This window comes from Cyclopterus lumpus, chromosome 14, assembly GCF_009769545.1.
Source record: "Cyclopterus lumpus isolate fCycLum1 chromosome 14, fCycLum1.pri, whole genome shotgun sequence".
Lineage (NCBI taxonomy): Eukaryota > Metazoa > Chordata > Actinopteri > Perciformes > Cyclopteridae > Cyclopterus > Cyclopterus lumpus.
The window spans coordinates 2,668,381-2,689,076 of NC_046979.1; the positions used below are offsets into that span (position 1 = coordinate 2,668,381).

Genomic DNA, 20,696 nt, shown 5'->3' on the forward strand with positions numbered 1-20,696 from the left:
ACACACACACACACACACACACACACACGTGATGTAATCAGGTGAACGGGCTTCAGGTGTGTGAGCTCTATTAAACCCACATGAGCAGCTCTGGAGAGACTTTTAGTGTCTGATGTGTGTGAAGCGTCAACAACATTCAGGCACGTTTAGATTTATGAGTTTTATTTTATGTTGTGATTAAAATCAGAGCTGAGTTCTCTCCAGAGCTCCAGCAGCAAATATGTTTGCTTGAGTTTTCCGGCTCCAGTTAGTTTTATGTTCTTGTTGTTTACGTTTTATTCTCCGTGGAGGTTTTTTTTGTTTTGTTTTTTTTGTTGTTTTTTTTTAAAGCGTCAGGTCGTCGTGTGGGTCAACTCGAAGTCGGAGCGCCATGAAGGAGGAGATCGCCGCCGCCGTGTTCTTCGTGGCTCGGCTGGTGAAGCGGTACGGCTGTCTGGACAACGAGGGCCGGGAGCGCTTCGCCGCCGCCCTCACCGCGGTTCTGTTTGAGAACTACAAGAACCACTGGCACCCCAACGCGCCCGCCAAGGGGCAGGCCTACAGGTCAGCAGTCCCTTGGGATCCAGGACCGGTCTGGGCCCAGAAGGAGCTTTATCTTTACTGGTTTCTATTAATGATGAGTCTCTGAGGCCGGGTGGTGTTTTTCTGTGCCAGGTGTCTCCGTGTGAACCGGCTGCAGCTGCAGGACCCGGTGCTGCGGCAGGCCTGCGATCGTAGCCCGGTTCGGTACGAGGATCTGGGCCTCCCGCTGGAGCTGACGGTGTGGGTCGACCCTGGAGACGTGTCCTGCAGGTCAGAGACGGAGGTCATTTACCTGTTTCACTTTGGTTGTTATGTGACTTTAAAGAAAAATTGAGATGAGCTAAATTGGTGGATTTTCTGCTGCCGGTCTTTATGCTAAATTAGCTTTAAGCTAATCTGCTAGCTTCGCGTCGTGAACGTCCAAACCATTTGCAGAGAAAGTCATCAAGTTTGTCCTGAAAAAGTTCTAATTTCACGAAACTGATCCAACTTAAACTGAAATTTTAGTGATAAACATCCGTCTTCAAAGGGAAACGTCGCTTTTCTATTTGCCTTTTCTTCTACTTTAAAAATGTTTTTTAAATCGTCAATCATTTTGTAGAATTGATGGAACAATTCAAACCTCTCGCCATTGAATAGCGTTACCAGACATGTTTGTTTGTTTGTTCCCAAAATAAGATCCCGTGGTGGTAAAACTGGAAGGGGCGGGGCTTCACCGCTCATTTTTAAATGGAATTTTGCAAGTAAAAGACTTATAACTTCTAGACGTAATACCCCAAAACTCTGAAGCTACGCTGTCGTGTGTTTTGGGATGTTTTCACGCACCGGCTTGGCTAATGTAGCTAAATTAGCAAGCCGAGCTAACGGAGGTGTCAGGTGACGCGAGGTAGTTTCACACAGATTTTAGCATTTTCTAACCGCTTTGTCCTCTTCTGCAGGTACGGCGAACGAAGCGCGCCGTTCTGCGTCTCCACGGTGACCGGCTGCCGCCGTGCGGATGGGCAGTTTTCCCGCCGCGTGCACGAAGCCGTGGAGCGGGCTAGCCTCGACGTCCGGTCGGGAAGCTCCTCGGACGAGGAGGAAGCGGGCGGAGACGACGACGACAGCGGCGGCGGCAACCTGCCGGCCCTCTGCCCCGTTCCGGTCGCGCCCAGCGAGCCCAAAAGCATCCCGACGGTCAGCAACCCCAACAGCGTCTACCGGGTAAGACGCTCCAGGAACGGTGTAAATACGCTAATTATGTAGCATCTTAAAATAGAAATGTGAACATTTGATAAAGTCCAGGTTGAAAAATGATTGTTTCATTTTGAGACGTTAGTCAAATGTGTCTACCGAGGGAATTTCTTTGCACCGCTCTGTAACTAAGAACACAAAATATCCATGTTTCTAGTAATAAAATGTATAAACTGAAGTGTCGGATGTCCGGCTCGGTCTGAGAAACTCTTTTCTCGGAAAAACAACCGTTCTAGAGACGTTTTGTACATTTTAAGGTTTTTTTTTGACGGTTTCTTTTTGCTCCTCAGTTCAGTGAGTTTTCTCCGGCCGCCCCTCAGACCTGGCTGAGGGAGAAGAGGAAGGCCGACGCATTCCCTCCTCACCCTCCTCCCCCAGTGGGGGGGCCGACCTCCCAGTTCTCCACCCAGAAAGGTTTCAAGTCGTCCTTTCGAGCCACGTTCACCTTCGCCGGGCCTCGCGTGGACAAGTACCACTGGGTCAGCAAGGCCCGATAGATGGGGTGCTTCTACCGTTTGAGGGGTATCAAGGACATTTACTCTGCTTAAAGGATATAGAGTTTGATATTATATGATTTAAAAAGTGTTAATGATTTAACGTATTGCTGTTTAAGCATGATTTTAAACTTTGAAAACAGTCGTGTATTTTAAATGATTATCCATTCTATGTGCTTTTTGTTTTGTTTTTAACTAAAAATTAAAGTAACATTGAACTGTCATTGAAAAGAAATAAATGCGTCCGCGTCAGCTCTGCTGGTTCTAAACGTGTCTCCTTCTTTATTTCAGATTTTATTTATGCGCATTAACTCGTGTAAATGTGCTTAAAATGTGACTAGAGACTGCCTTGTGCAGACTAGAGACTGCCTTGTGCAGACTAGAGACTGCCTCCATGGAGACTAGACTGCCTCTCGTGCAGACTAGACTGCCTCTCGTGGAGACTAGACTGCCTCTCGTGGAGACTAGACTGCCTCTCGTGGAGACTAGACTGCCTCTCGTGGAGACTAGACTGCCTCTCGTGGAGACTAGACTGCCTCTCGTGGAGACTAGACTGCCTCTCGTGGAGACTAGACTGCCTCTCGTGGAGACTAGACTGCCTCTCGTGGAGACTAGACTGCCTCTCGTGCAGACTAGACTGCCTCTCGTGCAGACTAGAGACTGCCTCTCGTGCACACATCTCTGCAGACTTGCACCGGGGCAGTTACCCACAATCACTGTCGTGATAAGCGCTGGTTTGCTACGTGGGGGCGGAGCTCCAGGCTTTTCATGCCAGAAAAACAAACGCTCTGGACACTTGAGCCGCGTTCCAAATGGCACACTTTGTATTTTTAGTTCACTGCAGCTGTCAAAAGTCTGTTCTGTTCACTTTGGACTTACATGACATGGCACCTTGAACTCTGGTAATTTAGGAAGGACCATGCAAGTTCAGCCTGGAATATTACTTTTACTCACCTTGAGGATTAAAGACGTAACGCATTTTAATGGATTAATACTGTTTTGACACTCGTAAAAGCGTAATTTTATGAGTAAGGAGCTTGGATGTTAAAATCAGGGAGATAAGTGACTTTTGACATGTATTTACAGCCTCGTGCTCAACCGTTAACCCGAGGGTTCATGGGATGTCCTGGTTTCTAACCGTCAAAGGAAACTTTCTGCTTCAATGTGTTGTTTGGACTTGCAAGAAGTTAAATAAAGTTATGAATGAATTTAATTACTTTTTAAAGTTTTTAAAGTGCAGCTCGGTCTGGACGCCACGTGGTCAGTCCAGATACGGTTGAGAAAAACATGGCGACGGCAAAATCGTCGAACTCCACGCTTCAAAATGGCAGTTCAGAAACCAATGGGTGACATCACAGTCTACGGCGGAGGCACTGTATACGTCTCTGGTACCTTTCAATCACCTTGTAGCCCCGCCCTAAAGCACACCCTGCTTTATGGTCTATTGAACTCTAAATGAACCAGCATTTACTACATCTGGTTGTATAGAAATCTATGAGAAAATAACTCTACTTATCTCTTGATTCATTCCCTCAGTAAACATTGTAAACATTAGTTTTTGGTCTCAATCTCTAGTTTCAAGTCTTCTTCAATACAGCGTGATGTTCATTTTGTAGATTATGGTCATTTAAAGTCAAACAGACCATAAATAACGGTGTCTCTTGATTTATTCCCTCAGTGAACATGAGTTTATGGACTCAATCTTCAATTATTCAATACAGCATTGTTCCTATATCTGAACATTTGCACATCCTCTTTGCTTCTTTTTAAATGAGTGTAGTACACTCAAAGTAAGTATTACTGTGTCTCTTTACATGAGACCTCTTAATGAATATAGATTAAAGATAAGATAAGCTGAAGGAACTTTATTCCTTAGTAGTCATCTACCTATACACAGTGCAGTACAGCTATAGGAACATAAGTATCTCTGGTGCAAAACAAAATAATTAATTATGCAACAAAAAGGTCCCAACAATGCAGTGCAAATAGAAGACACATGAGAAGTGTAAACAAGATGGTGGTGCAATGTATCCAGAGTCAAAGAGTCAACAATGTGTTTCATCACTGGAGCCAGACGCGCAGACATCCTGCAAACCGGGCTTCCAACTCAAGAGCTGAAAAGAAGAGAAATCATTGAGAGTGAAGCGAGTTGTGACTGGGAAGTCATCACAGTGCATGTTCATGTTTTCACAAACAAGAAATTAGCTTTTGAGTATTAAAGTTAGAAGAACTGTGCAGTATGCTCTCGTTTACCGATCAAAACAAAGACATATAAACATATATTAACCGTTGTCACGTGTATTAAAAGCACCACGTCGATTACAATGCAATGAAATATCAAACAACGGCTCGGGGTGGCGGGTGAGAGCACGGGAAAAAAAGGAAGAAAGGACATTTGGCTGCCGTATTTCCTCCCTCGTCATCAGTGCGTCAGCCAATCAGCCAATAGCGTGACGTCTTTAATCGCCCGCTGGAGCCGCGTGTCCAATCACAGGCGCCGTCGTTGCGAGGTGTCCTAGCGCCCGCTGACATCCGGTCGTATATATATTGCCACGAGTTAGCGGCGAATTTGGAGAGTGTCCATTTTGAGCAGCGAGTCGGCGTCTCCGGTATTTTTTTTTTCCCCCCACAAAGTAAGCACGCGTTCCTTTTTGTTATTAATTTCTGATTTTATTTAAATGAAGGCGAGAGCGGCCGTTGACGAAGCGTCTCGCGTTGCGGCGCGTGATTCTTTTTTTTTTTTTCAACGCGTTCGGCACCTTTCTTTTTTTTTTTTTTTTTTTTTTACCCGTAACGTGTCGGCTTGTTTGCAGGAAAACCACTCGCTAGCTTCGCGGTGTTAGCCGTTAGCTGTTAGCAGTTAGCCGTTAGCCACCGGAGACGTTCACGCGGTTTTTTGGTCCCGATTGAACGACTCGAGTCGTCGATCGCGGCAGAAAAACAAAGCCGACGTTCTTCAATACGTGAGAGTGGGATTCTTCTTTTTAAATGTATATATATTTTTCTCTCCCAAACTTGTTTATGTGATTAATGTCCAGTGTGCTAACTGCTAGCTGCTATCCGGGGCCTGCTCTCTGTTCCGAGCAAAGCGCGGTCCGCTTGAAACCCCCCACCCTCCGAACACGGACCCGCTTCTCCGGGGGTTACCGCTGCGTTCTCCCGGCGAACAAAGACCTCGCGTGCGAGCCGGTTAACGGTGCAGTCGCGTGGCCCGCCCGTCGTGTTTACCACGGCCACTCCGCGGTCGTTTTGTACGAATGTGAAATAAGAAAACAGTTCACCGACCCGCTAGCTCGCAGCTGAACAATGTGCAGCTATTGTTGCTGTGGTCGGCGGCGTCGAGCTGCACGTTGGTTGGAGAAAAGAATACGTAAACAAGCACCGATGGCGCGATGCATTTTAACTTTATTGCAGATTAAGGGTCCAGATATAAGATGGAATATGCATATAATAGTGAAATGCATTTAAATGAATGTATGGGCTTCTCACATTTATCATAATCTGCCCCCCTCCAAGTAAAGCCCCGATGGTCTCTATGTTGGGCTTAAAGATGTATTAAAAACAGTTTATTAATTTTTTTCCACAATGCAAATGTCACGCCCCCCCCCCACACACACACACAAAACAAATGCTGTGTTTGTGCTCTTTGTTATGTCCTGCGTCCTAAATCTGTCTCCGTCCCGCTCAGTCTCTCGAAGAGCCCACCGTCAGAATGGCAGACGCTGATACTCTCCTCATGGAGACATCGGACCAGAACGGCAACGAGGGGGAAGAGGACCAGAACGGAGCCGAGCAGGAGCTAATGGCGGGAGAGGAGGAGGAGGAGGACTGCCAGGACGTCCAGGAGGAAGGCCATGCCGACGGCCTGGACATCCAGGAGGACATCCCAGAAGACATCCAAGAAGACATCCAGGACAACGGCGCCGAGGGTGCGGATGGAGCCGAGGCGACCGAAGGCGGCGACGTGACCGAGGGCGCTGACGGGGGCAAGATCGACGCCAGCAAAGGAGAGGAAGATGCCGGGTGAGTGTTGAGTGTCTCTGACGTACGGGTGGCAGATGGCACTGAATCTGGTCATCAATCGGTTGGAAAGTGAATGAAGTCCTAGACGATGAAGCCGTCAGAGAATAAAGACACAGAGGAGAAAAGTACAGAGGCACAACTACTGGTTATGAGCTCAGAAGTTCATTTGTAAATAAAAACTGGAAGGAAGTAAACAAAGACATTTACTGTGGAAACAGTTCTAGTATTTTATGCCTGTCGTTCAAGAAATTAGAATCAACTTTATTTATAGAGCATGTTTGATTCTAAAACTTATGTAAGGAGTATGAGGATTGTACAAGAACAGATGGATTAAGTTCTAACCCAAAAGAAACTATCATTTCGTGTCAGAGTCGTCGCACTTGTTCTTCAACACAATGTGAGACAAAGAATGTCAGTGCAGGATGGTGGAAAAAGGAACGACTGTTCAGAATGACTATAAATAAGTGACATAAGAAAACAAATGTTATGCTTCCTGTGTAATAATTAACAATGAATGTGTTTTTTTTTTTTTAAATAGGAAAATGTTCGTGGGCGGCCTCAGCTGGGACACGAGTAAAAAGGACCTGAAGGATTACTTCAGTAAGTTCGGCGAGGTGTCGGACTGCACCATCAAGATGGACTCCAACACCGGCCGGTCCCGAGGCTTCGGCTTCGTCCTCTTCAAGGAGGCCGCCAGCGTGGAGAAGGTGCGCATGCTTTTAGTACAACATGACAGACACAATTCATTTTTATGAGCGACAGCCTGAAGTTGTCGAGGCGTTACCGACCTCAGAATTGAATGGGTTTTTCTTCTTCTTAATCTCATTAAAGTAAATCGTTTATTTGACATGGAGAATAATGTTTCTGATGAAATGTCACACATTTTAAGCTTTTGTTTTTGTTTGTTCAAGGGCCAACAAAGTTTACTTTATTGTTCAGCTTCTGGCTGTGGTGTAACTAGTTTGTTTAAAGAGAACATGCTTTTCAACTCCTGCTTATTGAACATTGTTTTAATGCACAGATGAAGTCTAAACTAAACCGTCTACGACTAAAATCAAAAGAATTTAAAGAGCGTGCTCGGACACTTTAATTGCTCTAAAGAACAGATTGTTGTATAATAACCGTGACTCGTCTGCAGGTGCTGGAGCAGAAGGAACACAGACTGGACGGACGTCCGATCGACCCCAAGAAGGCGATGGCCATGAAGAAGGAGCCCGCCAAGAAGATCTTTGTCGGGGGCTTGAACCCCGAGGCCACCGAGGACGCCATTAGGGAATATTTCGGAGCTTTCGGAGAGGTCAGTTTTACGAGATGTTGAAGTGTGTCTAAAAACCACTGACTACACAAATGTACACTCTTAACACAGACATTAAATTACACAGCCGTGGTTAATTTATCTTCAAAGATTCTGTCTAATAAACAAATGGCTGATGGAAAATGACTCAGTCGAAAGCGTCTGAAATTAATAGTTAATCGTTCTACCCGTTTGTTTTTGTTTTAAAAAATGTGGCAGAGAATAATTTGGAAAATGTCGAACATAAATATTGTCCTTATGGTTGAATTATTAGCCTTAATAAAACACTTCTTTTTTAAATCTTTCAAATCTCCGTCATCTTCTTCTAGATCGAAACCATTGAGCTTCCCATCGACCCCAAATCGAAGAAGAGGAGGGGGTTCATCTTCATCACATACAAAGACGAAGCCAGCGTCAAGAAGTGTCTGGAGAAGAAGTACCACACCATCCAGGGCGGCAGGGTACAAACGCACAGTTTTCAGCTGTTGAGATGCCTTCATGTGACCTGTGACCCCTGAAGTCTCTAGCTCCCTTCATGTGACCCCTGAAGTCTCTTTAGCTCCCTTCATGTGACCCCTGAAGTCTCTTTAGCTCCCTTCATGTGACCCCTGAAGTCTCTAGCTCCCTTCGTGTGACCCCTGAAGTCTCTAGCTCCCTTCGTGTGACCCCTGAAGTCTCTAGCTCTCTTCATGTGACCCCTGAAGTCTCTTTAGCTCCCTTCATGTGACCCCTGAAGTCTCTTTAGCTCCCTTCATGTGACCCCTGAAGTCTCTTTAGCTGCCTTCGTGTGACCCCTGAAGTCTCTTTAGCTGCCTTCGTGTGACCCCTGAAGTCTCTTTAGCTGCCTTCGTGTGACCCCTGAAGTCTCTAGCTCCCTTCATGTGACCCCTGAAGTCTTTAGCTCCCTTCATGTGACCCCTGAAGTCTCTTTAGCTCCCTTCGTGTGACCCCTGAAGTCTCTTTAGCTGCCTTCGTGTGACCCCTGAAGTCTCTTTAGCTGCCTTCGTGTGACCCCTGAAGTCTCTAGCTCCCTTCATGTGACCCCTGAAGTCTTTAGCTCCCTTCATGTGACCCCTGAAGTCTCTTTAGCTCCCTTCGTGTGACCCCTGAAGTCTCTAGCTCCCTTCGTGTGACCCCTGAAGTCTCTAGCTCCCTTCATGTGACCCCTGAAGTCTCTAGCTCCCTTCGTGTGACCCCTGAAGTCTCTAGCTCCCTTCATGTGACCCCTGAAGTCTCTTTAGCTGCCTTCGTGTGACCCCTGAAGTCTCTAGCTGCCTTCGTGTGACCCCTGAAGTCTCTAGCTCCCTTCGTGTGACCCCTGAAGTCTCTAGCTCCCTTCGTGTGACCCCTGAAGTCTCTTTAGCTCCCTTCGTGTGACCCCTGAAGTCTCTTTAGCTCCCTTCGTGTGACCCCTGAAGTCTCTAGCTCCCTTCGTGTGACCCCTGAAGTCTCTAGCTCACTTCGTGTGACCCCTGAAGTCTCTAGCTCACTTCGTGTGACCCCTGAAGTCTCTCTAGCTGCCTTCGTGTGACCCCTGAAGTCTCTAGCTCCCTTCATGTGACCCCTGAAGTCTCTTTAGCTCCCTTCGTGTGACCCCTGAAGTCTCTCTAGCTGCCTTCGTGTGACCCCTGAAGTCTCTAGCTCCCTTCATGTGACCCCTGAAGTCTCTTCATTGCCACCAAGAAGTTTGGGATACTTTCAGTCCTGAGACGATTTTTTTAGTGGAACATGAAGGTTCCTCATTGTTTGCGTTTCCATGGAGACAGGGCTGCTGCTGGTAGCCTTAGGATAAAACACAATACCATCTTCTCCCTATTTTGTCAAATAGTGTCCTCGGGTCTTTAGTGGGTGATGTGTGATTTTTAATCCCAAAGATCAAGAACATTTTAAGCAACAAATTAAATTTAAAATGACTAAGAAATTACCAAAATGAAGGTTACTGTTGGAAAAACAACTTGACTTTCACTAGTGTGTCTGTCATCTGCAAAGTAACTACAGCCAATCGGTGAGCCGGTGAAGATGATCCGTCCTTCAATGTTGACCGGAAGCGGTTTGAAGAGCCGAGTGTTTAACCGCCGTAGACTCGATGATCACGTGTGTTTTTTTTTTTGTTTTTCTCGTCCAGTGTGAGCTGAAGATCGCCCAGCCAAAGGAGGTGTACCAGCAACAGCAGTATGGAGCAGGACGCGGCGGTGGAGGTGGAGGAGGCGGCGGAGGAGGAGGAGGTGGTGGTTATGGAGGCCGGGGAGGCCGAGGTCGTGGAGGTAAGCAAAGAATAAAAGATGGAAATATAACAACTTTATTAATCCACTAAATAAAAACTGACGTGTACAAAGCTGATGGTGCGATTTTGTTTACACACAAAATTACGCCATAATTAAATGTCAAAGGAGAAGTGCGTTCTCTTTAAAAAGTACTTTAAACCAACTTATATAAGTAATCAATTTTTATTCGTAGCGCCTTAAAAGGTGTCGAATAACTATATCCCTATAAATGCATACTGACAGTTTAGTGTAAGTATGTTGTGGCCTGTGTTCTAAACGTGACCGTGTGCCTCAGGTCAAGGTCAAGGCTGGAACCAGAGCTACGGAAACTACTGGAACCCGGGATACGGTAACCAGGGCTACGGCTACAGCGGATACGGAGGCTACGGCAACTACGACTACTCTTCTGGCTACTACGGATACGGTCCCGGTTACGATTACAGTGAGTACACTCAAACCTGGTCACTGAAGCATCCATCGGAGTGTCTTTTTATTTAAAAAAAAAAACGGGTCATCTATTTTATATTGCTGTGAAAACATCTCCTCGAAAGCACCGTAATGACTCAACGTACCGTTAGCTGTTAGCTCCTGCTAACGCTAACTAGCGCTCCATCCCGCAGAGTTCAACCGCGATGCGTTGACGTGCTTTCCTGAAACGCTGGGGTTTTTTTGGGAAGTTTCACCGACTTGTTGACTGTCGGTCTCCGATGAATCGAGTTTGGCTTCGTAGTTTATTCTGTTTTGTTTTTTTTCCACCTGGTCTGGTTTTAAAGTAAACAAGGTTTTTAGACGTGTAGAATAAAATGTTGATGGGGGGAAAAAATCGGTTTCTTTTTCGGATGGAAGAGCATGTTTACTTTTAACAAAGCGACCATGACGTTTGCAGCCTCTGGATGTGATGAACGGTGTTAAAAGAGAACATGCTCTACCAGCCGCCCGGCGGGGTATTTATTTATTTAATTTTTTGGCGAGAGGAGGTTAAGATGTGTCCGTGTGTCTGACCCGTTTGTACCCCCTATACAGACCAGGGCAACGGCAGCTACGGGAAAACTCCAAGACGGGGGCCACACCAGACCGGCTACAAGCCATACTGATGATCACATGGCAGCGCAAGGTATGTCACGGTACCTTTTACACTGAAACCCCGACGGCTGATAGGTGGTTATTACATAGAAACATTCGGGATTAGTGCATGCCGAGTTCAATAAGTGAGGATTTATTGTCTTGAGTGGCGTAGCGGAGCGTACAGATCCCCCTCTTCACGCATCTGAACCGCAGATTAATGACAGTTTAACGCGTAAAACACAGTTTTACTGTCATTACGTTCCAATATTCAGTCACACGGGATCAGGACGTTGTTTTTTTTTTTCCTTGCTTCGGATCATGTGACATTGTAAACAACCAATAGGAGAGCTAGTAATGGAGGGTCAGTTGCATCATGATGCGTTCAGGCTCAGTGAAAATGAGTACTGGCTGAAGGTAAATGATAAAGCATCATGTGATCTAGTAAAAAATTAAGTGTTGGTGATGGACTAGAATAAATAGTTTGAAGGAGATGTTTTCACATGAATATAAAATTAACTTCAGAGATGAACTTGATAACGCTCTAAGCACATTATTATACTTTAATTAAGAATGACCATAAATGCTGCTTTTGATTGAGAACTGACTCGTGTTGTTCCTGCAGGACTCCAGTGATCCAGTGAGACCGACGGCTGGATGGAAACACTGACTCGACCTCTTTTATGACAGAAGACCATTTGTACAGAAAACATCTGAAATGTAACTTTTTCTTTGTTTTTGTTTTTTTATCCTTTCATTTTTAGGTTTTACGTTTCCCTTTGGTGTTTTTGTTTTTTTCTCTCGTCCCCCCCCCCCTTCCACATTTCCATCAATGGAAGTGTAATTTTTACTGTACTTTTTGGTACCTGTTTTGATTCTAATGTATTGTAAGGCTTGTATTTTACATGTTTGCTGGCTTTACAGGTTGAAACTCTTGGCGCTGTAAAGGAGCTTTTTTTGACAAAATAAACAGTTTTCAGTAATTTTTTTTAAACTTTTTTTTTTCCCCGGGGGGTTCTGAAGCTTCCAGGGGTGGAAGACAAGGAAAGTGGTTTAAAGGGTTTAGGATTTAAATTAAGTTGTCAAACATTGTGTATTCTCTTTTGTCGCCACACAATTCGATGATCCGTAATGAAGGAACGTGGCGTTCCACGTTCCCTCATTTGGTAATTTGTTTTTCCCCTTCATGTGGAATCCAGTGTACCAAGATAATTTTAACTCTTATTCCTTCAATCTACATAGCCTGCACGCTTCACAAAGGTATTAAAACGTCTTCGAAAAGCATAAAGATGAAATGGGGGAGGAACCAATTATTCCACCTTATGCAGCTGTGGCATGATTCCTGTTAAAACCTCCATACCTTTTTACATTAGCAACGTGTTTAAGTTTCTCTGCTGGTTTAGTTTGTGTTTTTTTTTTTTTTTTTTTTTTTTTGTCAAGTGTCACTGGTTTTTTAGAAGTAACCGCTTTGAAGTTAAATGTCTGCTTAAATTTCCCTTTTTGTTTTTGTCTTTTAAAGACTTTCAGACCACTGGAGTCTCCTCGGCTAGTGTCTCTGGCAATTTATTAGTAATAAACATTCTCGTTTGTAATATTTTTGGTGTATTTTTATTGCTTAATGTTACTGTTAATTCTGGTGCTGGGGAAAAGGAGCAAACTGTAGCTTTTGTTTGTTTTAAACGGTCTTTACTTCTGGTGCTCGTAAACTTTAACGTTATTTGTGGATTGCGGAGCATACAAAGTTTACACATTTCTATAGTTTAAGTGATATCTTAGCTATTGGCAAGTGGACGTTTTGGTTCAAGGGAGGTATTATAACAAGACAATTAGATTGCTTCTTGAATGAGGTGTGTGTATATATTTTTTCTGATTTAGCTATAACAGACACCGTAGTCTAAATGAGACTAGTCCTCCTCCGCCCAGTGGAGTTCCTGTATAGCCCAACGTTTTTGGTTCTTTACACAACATCAAAGTTAATTTGTGAAGATTGTGAAGACCAGAAACCTGTAAGTATCGTTTTGTTTGTTTGGCGCTGATTACTTTCTCCTATAATCAAATAAAATCTAACGTCCCTGCAGCGTTAACTATTTAAACAGCAAATAGTACTTTAGGGAAAAAATAATTCTGATATAAAAAATGTGTTTTTGGTGGCAAAGAGTTCAAGCGTCCTAAATGGTTCCTTTCGCCTGCTGCGGAGGAATGCGTGCAAAGCACATTGTAATGAACGTAAAGAACCAATAAAGCAGTTATTATTCAGTTGTAGCGTGAAAAGATATAAGGGAATTATGTCCCAAAAAGAACACATTGTTCTTTTTTTTTTCATTCGCTGCACGGCAAGAGGATCGTGGGTACGAACCCCGGGGCTGGCTTTCGCCCTTCCCCCCCCTTGGACATCGGTTTTCATGACTTCTAACTTATTACTTACGCCACATTTTCTCTTCGCGTCGCCACTTTGTTTTTTTTTGTTATCCTCACAGTTGCCGTGTGCGCTACATTAATAAACATATAATATATAACATAATATAGCATTTTACACGACTTCAGAGTCATATGAAGTCATGATCGCGTGAGTCAACATGAACCCGCACACAGTTTCCGTAGTGTAGTGGTTATCACGTTCGCCTAACACGCGAAAGGTCCCCGGTTCGAGACCGGGCGGAAACAGTTTTTTTTTTCTCAACCGCTGATAGGGCTAGTACATTATTGGTGAGCCAATCAGAGGCCGAGTAGGGCGGGCCCATGCCATCAACGAGACAGGTATCGTAACTTCGACGCCACACCACACCGACCACCTGCGTCTTGGACCCCAACTTTGGCTTTGACTCGGACGGTTGGACGCAAGGTGGGCGATAAAACGAAAGGTACCCGGAGTCACGGACGCTTCCACCGGTCAGGTACAAGTTTATCCACACTCCCGACAGTCGACTGACTGGGCGAGCTAGCGGCAAACATGTCATGTGGGGTGACATCGGTATTTACGTTATAGCATAGCATGTTAGCTCGTCTGTTAGCCCCCCGCAAGTAACTTCAGGTTGAGGACGACCGACGGCCATATTGTTCGGCTTTTAATGGCGGCTGCGGCTCAAGGGTAATTAACGTTAACGTCGATGAATTAACAAGCGTTGTAAATAAAAAAAAGGCGACTTGGTGAAGCTTGAGTTTTTTCATTTCAATATGTGTCGTTACGTTTTTAAATGTTAAGTTAAAATGTCTCGCGACTGTGCTCCTTCATTCTAACTTAACATAAGTGCAATATTTAGCTATCCATTGTTTTCACTCTTAATATAATTTCTAAATCTGACTGACATTACCCTTCATGTCTAAAAGAGCAACCGATGTGAAATAAGTAAATGACAACCCTCGTGTATTTATTATTTATAATAAACGTTATAAGTCCTCTTCTATAGGAGCGCGTGCACCACCCTGCGCCCGGGCGGTGACGCGCAAACTTGACATTACCGTAACACCTTTTGCGCCATCGACGTAATCACAACGGTTTCTGAACGCCGTTGATGTGCTTTACGGTAAAGGATTCTAAACGCCTTTGATGTGCTTTACGGTAAAGGATTCTGAACGCCGTTGATGTGCTTTACGGTAAAGGATTCTGAACGCCGTTGATGTGCTTTACGGTAAAGGATTCTGAACGCCGTTGATGTGCTTTACGGTAAAGGATTCTGAACGCCGTTGATGTGCTTTACGGTAAAGGATTCTGAACGCCGTTGATGTGCTTTACGGTAAAGGATTATGAACGCCGTTGATGTGCTTTACGGTAAAGGATTCTGAACGCCGTTGATGTGCTTTACGGTAAAGGATTCTGAACGCCGTTGATGTGCTTTACGGTAAAGGATTCTGAACGCCGTTGATGTACTTTACGGTAAAGGATTCTGAACGCCGTTGATGTACTTTACGGTAAAGGATTCTGAACGCCATTGATATGCATTACGGTAAAGGATTCTGAACGCCGTTGATGTGCTTTACGGTAATGGTAAAAGAGGTTTACAGCTTGTAGCGGGACGCAGGCAAAAACAACTGTTTGAGAAGATGTAGCATAGATTAAATGTCATTCTTGTAATGTCAAAAGTCTTACACAAGTTAAGTGTAAATGGTTTATGAAGGGGAAAAAAACTGATAAATACATTTCTTACTTTTTTAGGTTTTAAGCATCTATAACATATAATAATGACAAATACTTGTCAGATTTGAAAAGACACATTTCTCTTTAAAATAAAAAAAAAATAGAGCAAAATAATTTACTCAAAGGAACCTCTACATAATAAGATAATATAATCCTTTATTAGTCCCGCAGTGGGGAAATTAACCGTCTTACAGCAGCAACGGGTAAAGTGAACACGAGAGAAAAAAAAAAAATATATATATATATATATATATATATATATATTTTTTTATTACTGCTGGGCAAAAGATGAAAAACTGTAATCGATTAATCGCATGATTTTTCTGTGATTAATCGCATTATGCGCAAAATTCAAGAATGAATTAAAAACTAGTGCATTGCACGCTTTTATTTTAAAGTAATGTTATCAGAACAATATAACAGGCACTCTGGGAGCAACAGCAAGTTAACATACAGAATATAAATTGTTTTAAAAAAAACTTCTGAACAGGTCTAGCAAAAAAAACAGCTGTAATTTACTGTGCAGGGGACTTTTTAGTCTGTAAAGCCTCTGAACAAATAAAGCAGTTACACTGACCCCGCCGCCATCTTTGTAGTCCGCTCTGTTTCATACGAATCAACGGAGCGTCTTGACGCTCATACTTTCGTTGCGTTTCTAATGCTGTGTTCACACCACACGTTGGTGTGAACGCAGCACGGATGCTCCTCAGACCTCTTCCTCTGCAGGACTCGGTCTGCAGTCCGCTGCTCTCCACTTGGCCGAGGCATGTGTTCATTGTTCCTGCGTTGGTTTATCCACAGTTCTCCCGCACGCCTTAGTAGTCTGACCACGTTTCGCTCCACTGGTTGTTTCAGTGCTGCGTAACGCCTTTAAGACGTACTTCATGCTCGTAGTCCTCCGATGATAAGATAACTCCAGTTTACAGTGGTTACAAATAGCTTTGCTTTTATTAACTACGCCGTCTGGTAGAGATTTTAAATGAGAATGTCCATTTATGTTCTCTGTCAATGTGCGCAGCAGCATTAAGCCCCGCCCAATGCAACAAAAAATGCGTTAACGCATATATATATATATATATATATATATATGTGTGTGCATGCATTTTTTTATTTATTATAATTAATTAATTCTCACACACACGACAACTCACTCCACCAATCACGATCATGCAGTATGTGTCTGCCCCGCCTACTTCCAACTGACCTTCGCATCTCGTCTTCTAACCCTCTGGCTGGAGGTCCCAATGAAGAGTGGTGGTGTTGGGTAAGTGTTGCATGGTACTGGTTGCTCCCTAATGTTTTCATAATGGCTCAGTGTCTGAATACATCTGATTATATTATTGGTACCTGTAGTAGCTGGAAGCGCAACGTTTCCCTCATTTCTTGGATGGATAACATTGATTTGTGGAGTTTGACAAACTTGGACTTTAAAGTAAAAAAATCAGTAATGGTTTGGTTGTTGAACCCGCTATGAGTTAATTTCACAGTACTTGTTAATCAAATATCAGGTCTGTATGCCATAGTAAACCTTTTACTGCACTGCGCTTGCCTGGAATGTCAATAACAACTTGTGTTTTGTTCCTTTTTGGAAACTTGCAGGTGTCATCTCATATTCACTCATGTACAGCTCCTCAAGTCTGTCCTGCTCAACTTCCCCTTCTGAAGGAAACTCATGGATCTGGATATGCAAGTATTCTCCCATTGACCTAAAAGTAATGCAAGTGAGGCGTTGCAGGGCTGTCGGAAAGTTGACGATCTGAAATTAGTTTTTAAAGCTTCTGGTGTATAAACAGTGTATTTTTGGTATTTCTTTAAAAAAAGAAAAGCGAGATGTTTTTTTTTTTTTTTTTTAACTTGCCAGTGGGTTCAGGGAGTCCTAATGTTGTCATTGTTTATAACTAGCAAACGGATGCTGGAGAACAAGCCACCATATTGCAGGAGTACCGACGAGGCCCGACTTGGTCAACGCCGACAGGAAGTAAAGAAAAAAAACTATATTCACCAATTAAAAGAATTCCCTTGCTTCTCTATTCCAATCTTGGGTGAGTGTTTTATTCAATATATATATAACACGTGAGGCTTTTGCGGGTGGGCCTCAGATCCTGTGTCCAGAGGCATGCTGAGTATGTGGGAACATTTTCTGTTTCAGAACAGAACTCTACGAAAGGAAAAAAGCTAATTTTGGTATTGAAAAAAAACAAACCAGTCAATGGAGCAGCTCCAGACTTTATACCTGATAACAAGTGAGAGGACACCTTCTGTCTTTGAAAGAGCGTAGCTCATGTTCACAAGTATTGATTGAACCGACGGCCGTGGGCTAATACATGCAAATTCTTATTTAAGGCTCATTTTTAGGTCCATTTTAAGGAACTTTTTAGTTTTGTCCTGATCATATTCCCAATGTGTAAACGCTGGGTCATATTAACATAATTGTGGCTCTAGACTGACTTTTATTTTATTTAAGGTGACTGTTTTGTCCTCCTATACACATGTAAATAATAGTTATAGACTTGTTAAGGACGTCATAAGCTAAAGGTCTTAATCAAATACGATGAGGCAGATAAATATACCAAAGCAGAATAGTTCTCACCTTATCTCAGGGAACTGTTGCAAGTCTTTTGTTTAACCCTATATATTTAGTCAACCCTTCTTTTGAGTACTAGTTTTGAGGTTTCAGTGCCATGTTAAATTAATAAAATGAAAGTGCAACATTTCCTAGTCTACGGCTGCAGCCAGTGATGCTGTGTAGATGACTACTGGTTTACAGTTAGCCCTGGAAATGCTAACCAATCAGAAGACTGGGAGGGGCTTAAATAGAGTGACTTTTTTTTTAATTGAATGATTTGTCGTTTACAGGCTATACTCATGCTATACTCCTCCTGCCGTCGGTCTTCAAGGGAAAGGCATTACGGTTGTTTGCAATAGATAAGGTTAGTCGTTTGTGGGGGGGCAACTTTAATTAGTTTATTTATAAAAAGAAAGGGAAATGTATGCAAAAAATCCTGATTCTGGATTTTCATGCATGAAATAAAATTGCAATTTCAATTATATGACATCAATTGAATTAAGTAATTTACTATTGTCAACAAACTAGAAAGCTTTGATTAGTAAACATTACAAACTTACAGAATACAGTTTTAAATCTCAAATGTTTTTGTTTTCAGGAGCCACAAAGACCAACGCCCACACTCGTCTTGAGCAGCAGCAGCGATAGCAAACCCCCGTTGGTGTGACACTGGCTGCACATGAACTGCTGGTGGAAGAGGCAGATATTTCCTTGCGCTGGCCCCTTGTGTCTATGATGTTGCGTATCCTCGTCAGCGGTAACGCATTTTCATTTTTGGAGGCGTTTCTCCAGCTGATGCTCTCAACTGTTCTTAGACGGCACCATTGGTTCAGCTGCTGTTTTGAGTGTTAAGATGGCATTGTTTGTGTTTAATGTAATGCCGCATTGTTATCGTCATTTTTACAATAAATTGAAGTGCAGTACAACTGTTTGTAGTATTCTGATTAATTTGCCAGAATTTCTGTGCATGTAAAATATGATTTTTCTAGTTCACAGAAAAGATCCTTGACAGTGATCTCGAGAAAATGGTGGAACCCTGATTCCATTGTTTTGCTGTTTAAGAGAAAATCATGTTTTCCATAAATTGGTTAATCACAGAACCTTTTATTTAGCTGAAGAACCATTTGAAAAGGGTTCTTTATTTAACCTTTTTTTCCGTTCTGTTCAAAGAACCAGCAATGGATTTTTTTCTTTTTTTACAGTTCTTTGAGGCAGTTTCTTTAAAGAACCATTTACTTATAGTTCTTCAAAGTACCCTGGTGTTAAAGGTTCTTTGAGGAACCAGAATAGATGCCACTAAGAACCAATCTTTTGAAGGTTCTTTGAGGCACCTTTTAATAGGTTATTTGAACTATTTAAGGAAATGGTTATTTTAAAGAACCCTGGTTTAAAAGGTTCTTTATGGAACCAAAAATGGTTCTTCTATGGCATCACACTGAAGAACCATTTCCGGTTCCAGATGCACCTTCGTTTCTCTCACGGGAGCCCAGCTGGTTGTGCAGAAGACTAGAGTGCAGTTTCAAAAACATGATTATAGTCTAGATGCTGAAGTGTATATTATAATTTACATTGTTTCTGTATCATACTGGCGATTTATTAATTAAATGTATATTCTCTAGTGTCGGAGGAACCGACGATGATCTCCAGAGACTTCCGATGTGCCAAGTTAACCACCAATTCCACAGAGAGCTTCAGGTAAGTGTTTGAATCTTTTATTGAAAAGTACACTTCTGTATTTAAGGTACTTGTACTCATCTACTTCACAACAATCTGAAAACATAGTACATTTCTTTCTACTACATTTAATAAAAAAAAATATAAATAGTTATTAGTTACTTTAGATTAGCATTTTACAGTCTAAACATACGTCTGTTTTATAAAATAAAATATTTAGTTATGGATCAAACCACCCAAAGATGTATCAAGTAGGTCAGTATTTAATTAAGATTCAGTGAGGTCTAGTTGGAGAGAATTTCCTCATGCAAAGATCCAGATCATCAACATATTGTCTAATTTATGCTATGATTTAGTTGCGTATATATATTCAATTGAGGCAGGAGGCACAGAGGAGGCAGGGCCAGTGGGAACGAGGCCTTCCAGCCTTTGGCCTAGACCTGATTCTTGATTTTACATGGAGCCAGTGCAGAGCAGCTAATACTGGAGTCATGTGATCTCTTTTCTTAGTTTGTGTGACGACACAAGCAGAGATTCTTTACAGTGGTGTTGGATGCCATGGCAATGCCATCTACAGAAACCACATTGACGTAGCCTAGCAGTTGTATTAACGTCTGTGTCGTCAACAACTGTCAAGTTCAATTGAATATCTCATATTAATACGTAATCTAATAATAATTACATTTTCTTTTGTTTCAAGTAAAAATAATGGTAAAACAAAAAGCTTCGCTGAATTTGACTTAAAATAAAGTAACTTAATTTTGTCATGCAGCTTTAAATTCAGTTCATTCAGGTGTGAAGAGATCCATAATATTCAAATTATTCTCATCTTCTAGAAAGAGAAACTTGTGTGCAGGGACTTCATTCGTGATTATTGAAACCACTTGTTTTAGTTCTATTCTTCTATTAACAAAAAATGTTGGCAGAGAATTAATGGTCTCATCATATTGGGCTCTAATCGATTAGATATGTACTTTATTCATCCCCAGGGGGAAATTTCTTTGAAGCAGCAGCACACATGTATACAATACAATAAAATAGCAGCGCAGGACATATTACATTTAAGAATTTAAATAATAAAGAAAATGTAAAAATAAATGAAAGTGTGTGTGTATAAAGTGGTGCAATGTTTATTGATGATCAATTTGAGGATCTGGCCAGAGGTGATTTATTGTACAGTCTAATTGCAGTTGGCAGGAATGTTCTCCTATCTGGAATGTTCTCCTGTATCTGTGCTTATGACAGTATGTTGGAGAACGTGCTCCGCTGTCCCTGCAGTAGGTGGTGGAGAGGGTGGTCCAGGTTCTCAAATATGGACAATACTTTCTACAGTGTCCTCCTCGCCACCACCTGTTCCTGTTAGTAGCCAATGATGGAGCTGGCCTTCCTCACTAGTTTAGTGAGTCGGTTGGTGTCACCGGCTCCAATG

At 42.7% G+C, this 20,696-nt stretch overlaps 2 protein-coding genes and 1 non-coding gene across 3 annotated transcripts; all 3 read left to right on the forward strand.

The window, feature by feature from the left end:
- Positions 1 to 370: 370 nt before the first annotated feature.
- On the forward strand, positions 371 to 2,409 carry btg4 (B-cell translocation gene 4). Its single transcript, XM_034550616.1, has 4 exons — positions 371 to 543; positions 655 to 792; positions 1,461 to 1,725; positions 2,046 to 2,409. The coding sequence occupies exons 1-4, from the start codon at positions 371 to 373 to the stop codon at positions 2,250 to 2,252; spliced, it is 783 nt and encodes a 260-aa protein (XP_034406507.1). The 3' UTR covers positions 2,253 to 2,409.
- A 2,342-nt stretch (positions 2,410 to 4,751) lies between these two features.
- LOC117742556 (heterogeneous nuclear ribonucleoprotein A/B-like) lies at positions 4,752 to 11,875 on the forward strand. Its single transcript, XM_034550052.1, has 9 exons — positions 4,752 to 4,882; positions 5,938 to 6,272; positions 6,811 to 6,979; positions 7,411 to 7,569; positions 7,896 to 8,027; positions 9,692 to 9,830; positions 10,126 to 10,272; positions 10,854 to 10,944; positions 11,518 to 11,875. Exons 2-8 carry the CDS (start codon positions 5,962 to 5,964, stop codon positions 10,922 to 10,924), a joined length of 1,128 nt encoding a protein of 375 aa, XP_034405943.1. The 5' UTR covers positions 4,752 to 4,882; positions 5,938 to 5,961; the 3' UTR covers positions 10,925 to 10,944; positions 11,518 to 11,875.
- Positions 11,876 to 13,483: 1,608 nt separating this feature from the next.
- trnav-aac lies at positions 13,484 to 13,556 on the forward strand. Its single transcript has one exon. It is a non-coding gene; the product is annotated as a tRNA-Val (tRNA).
- Positions 13,557 to 20,696: the final 7,140 nt, after the last annotated feature.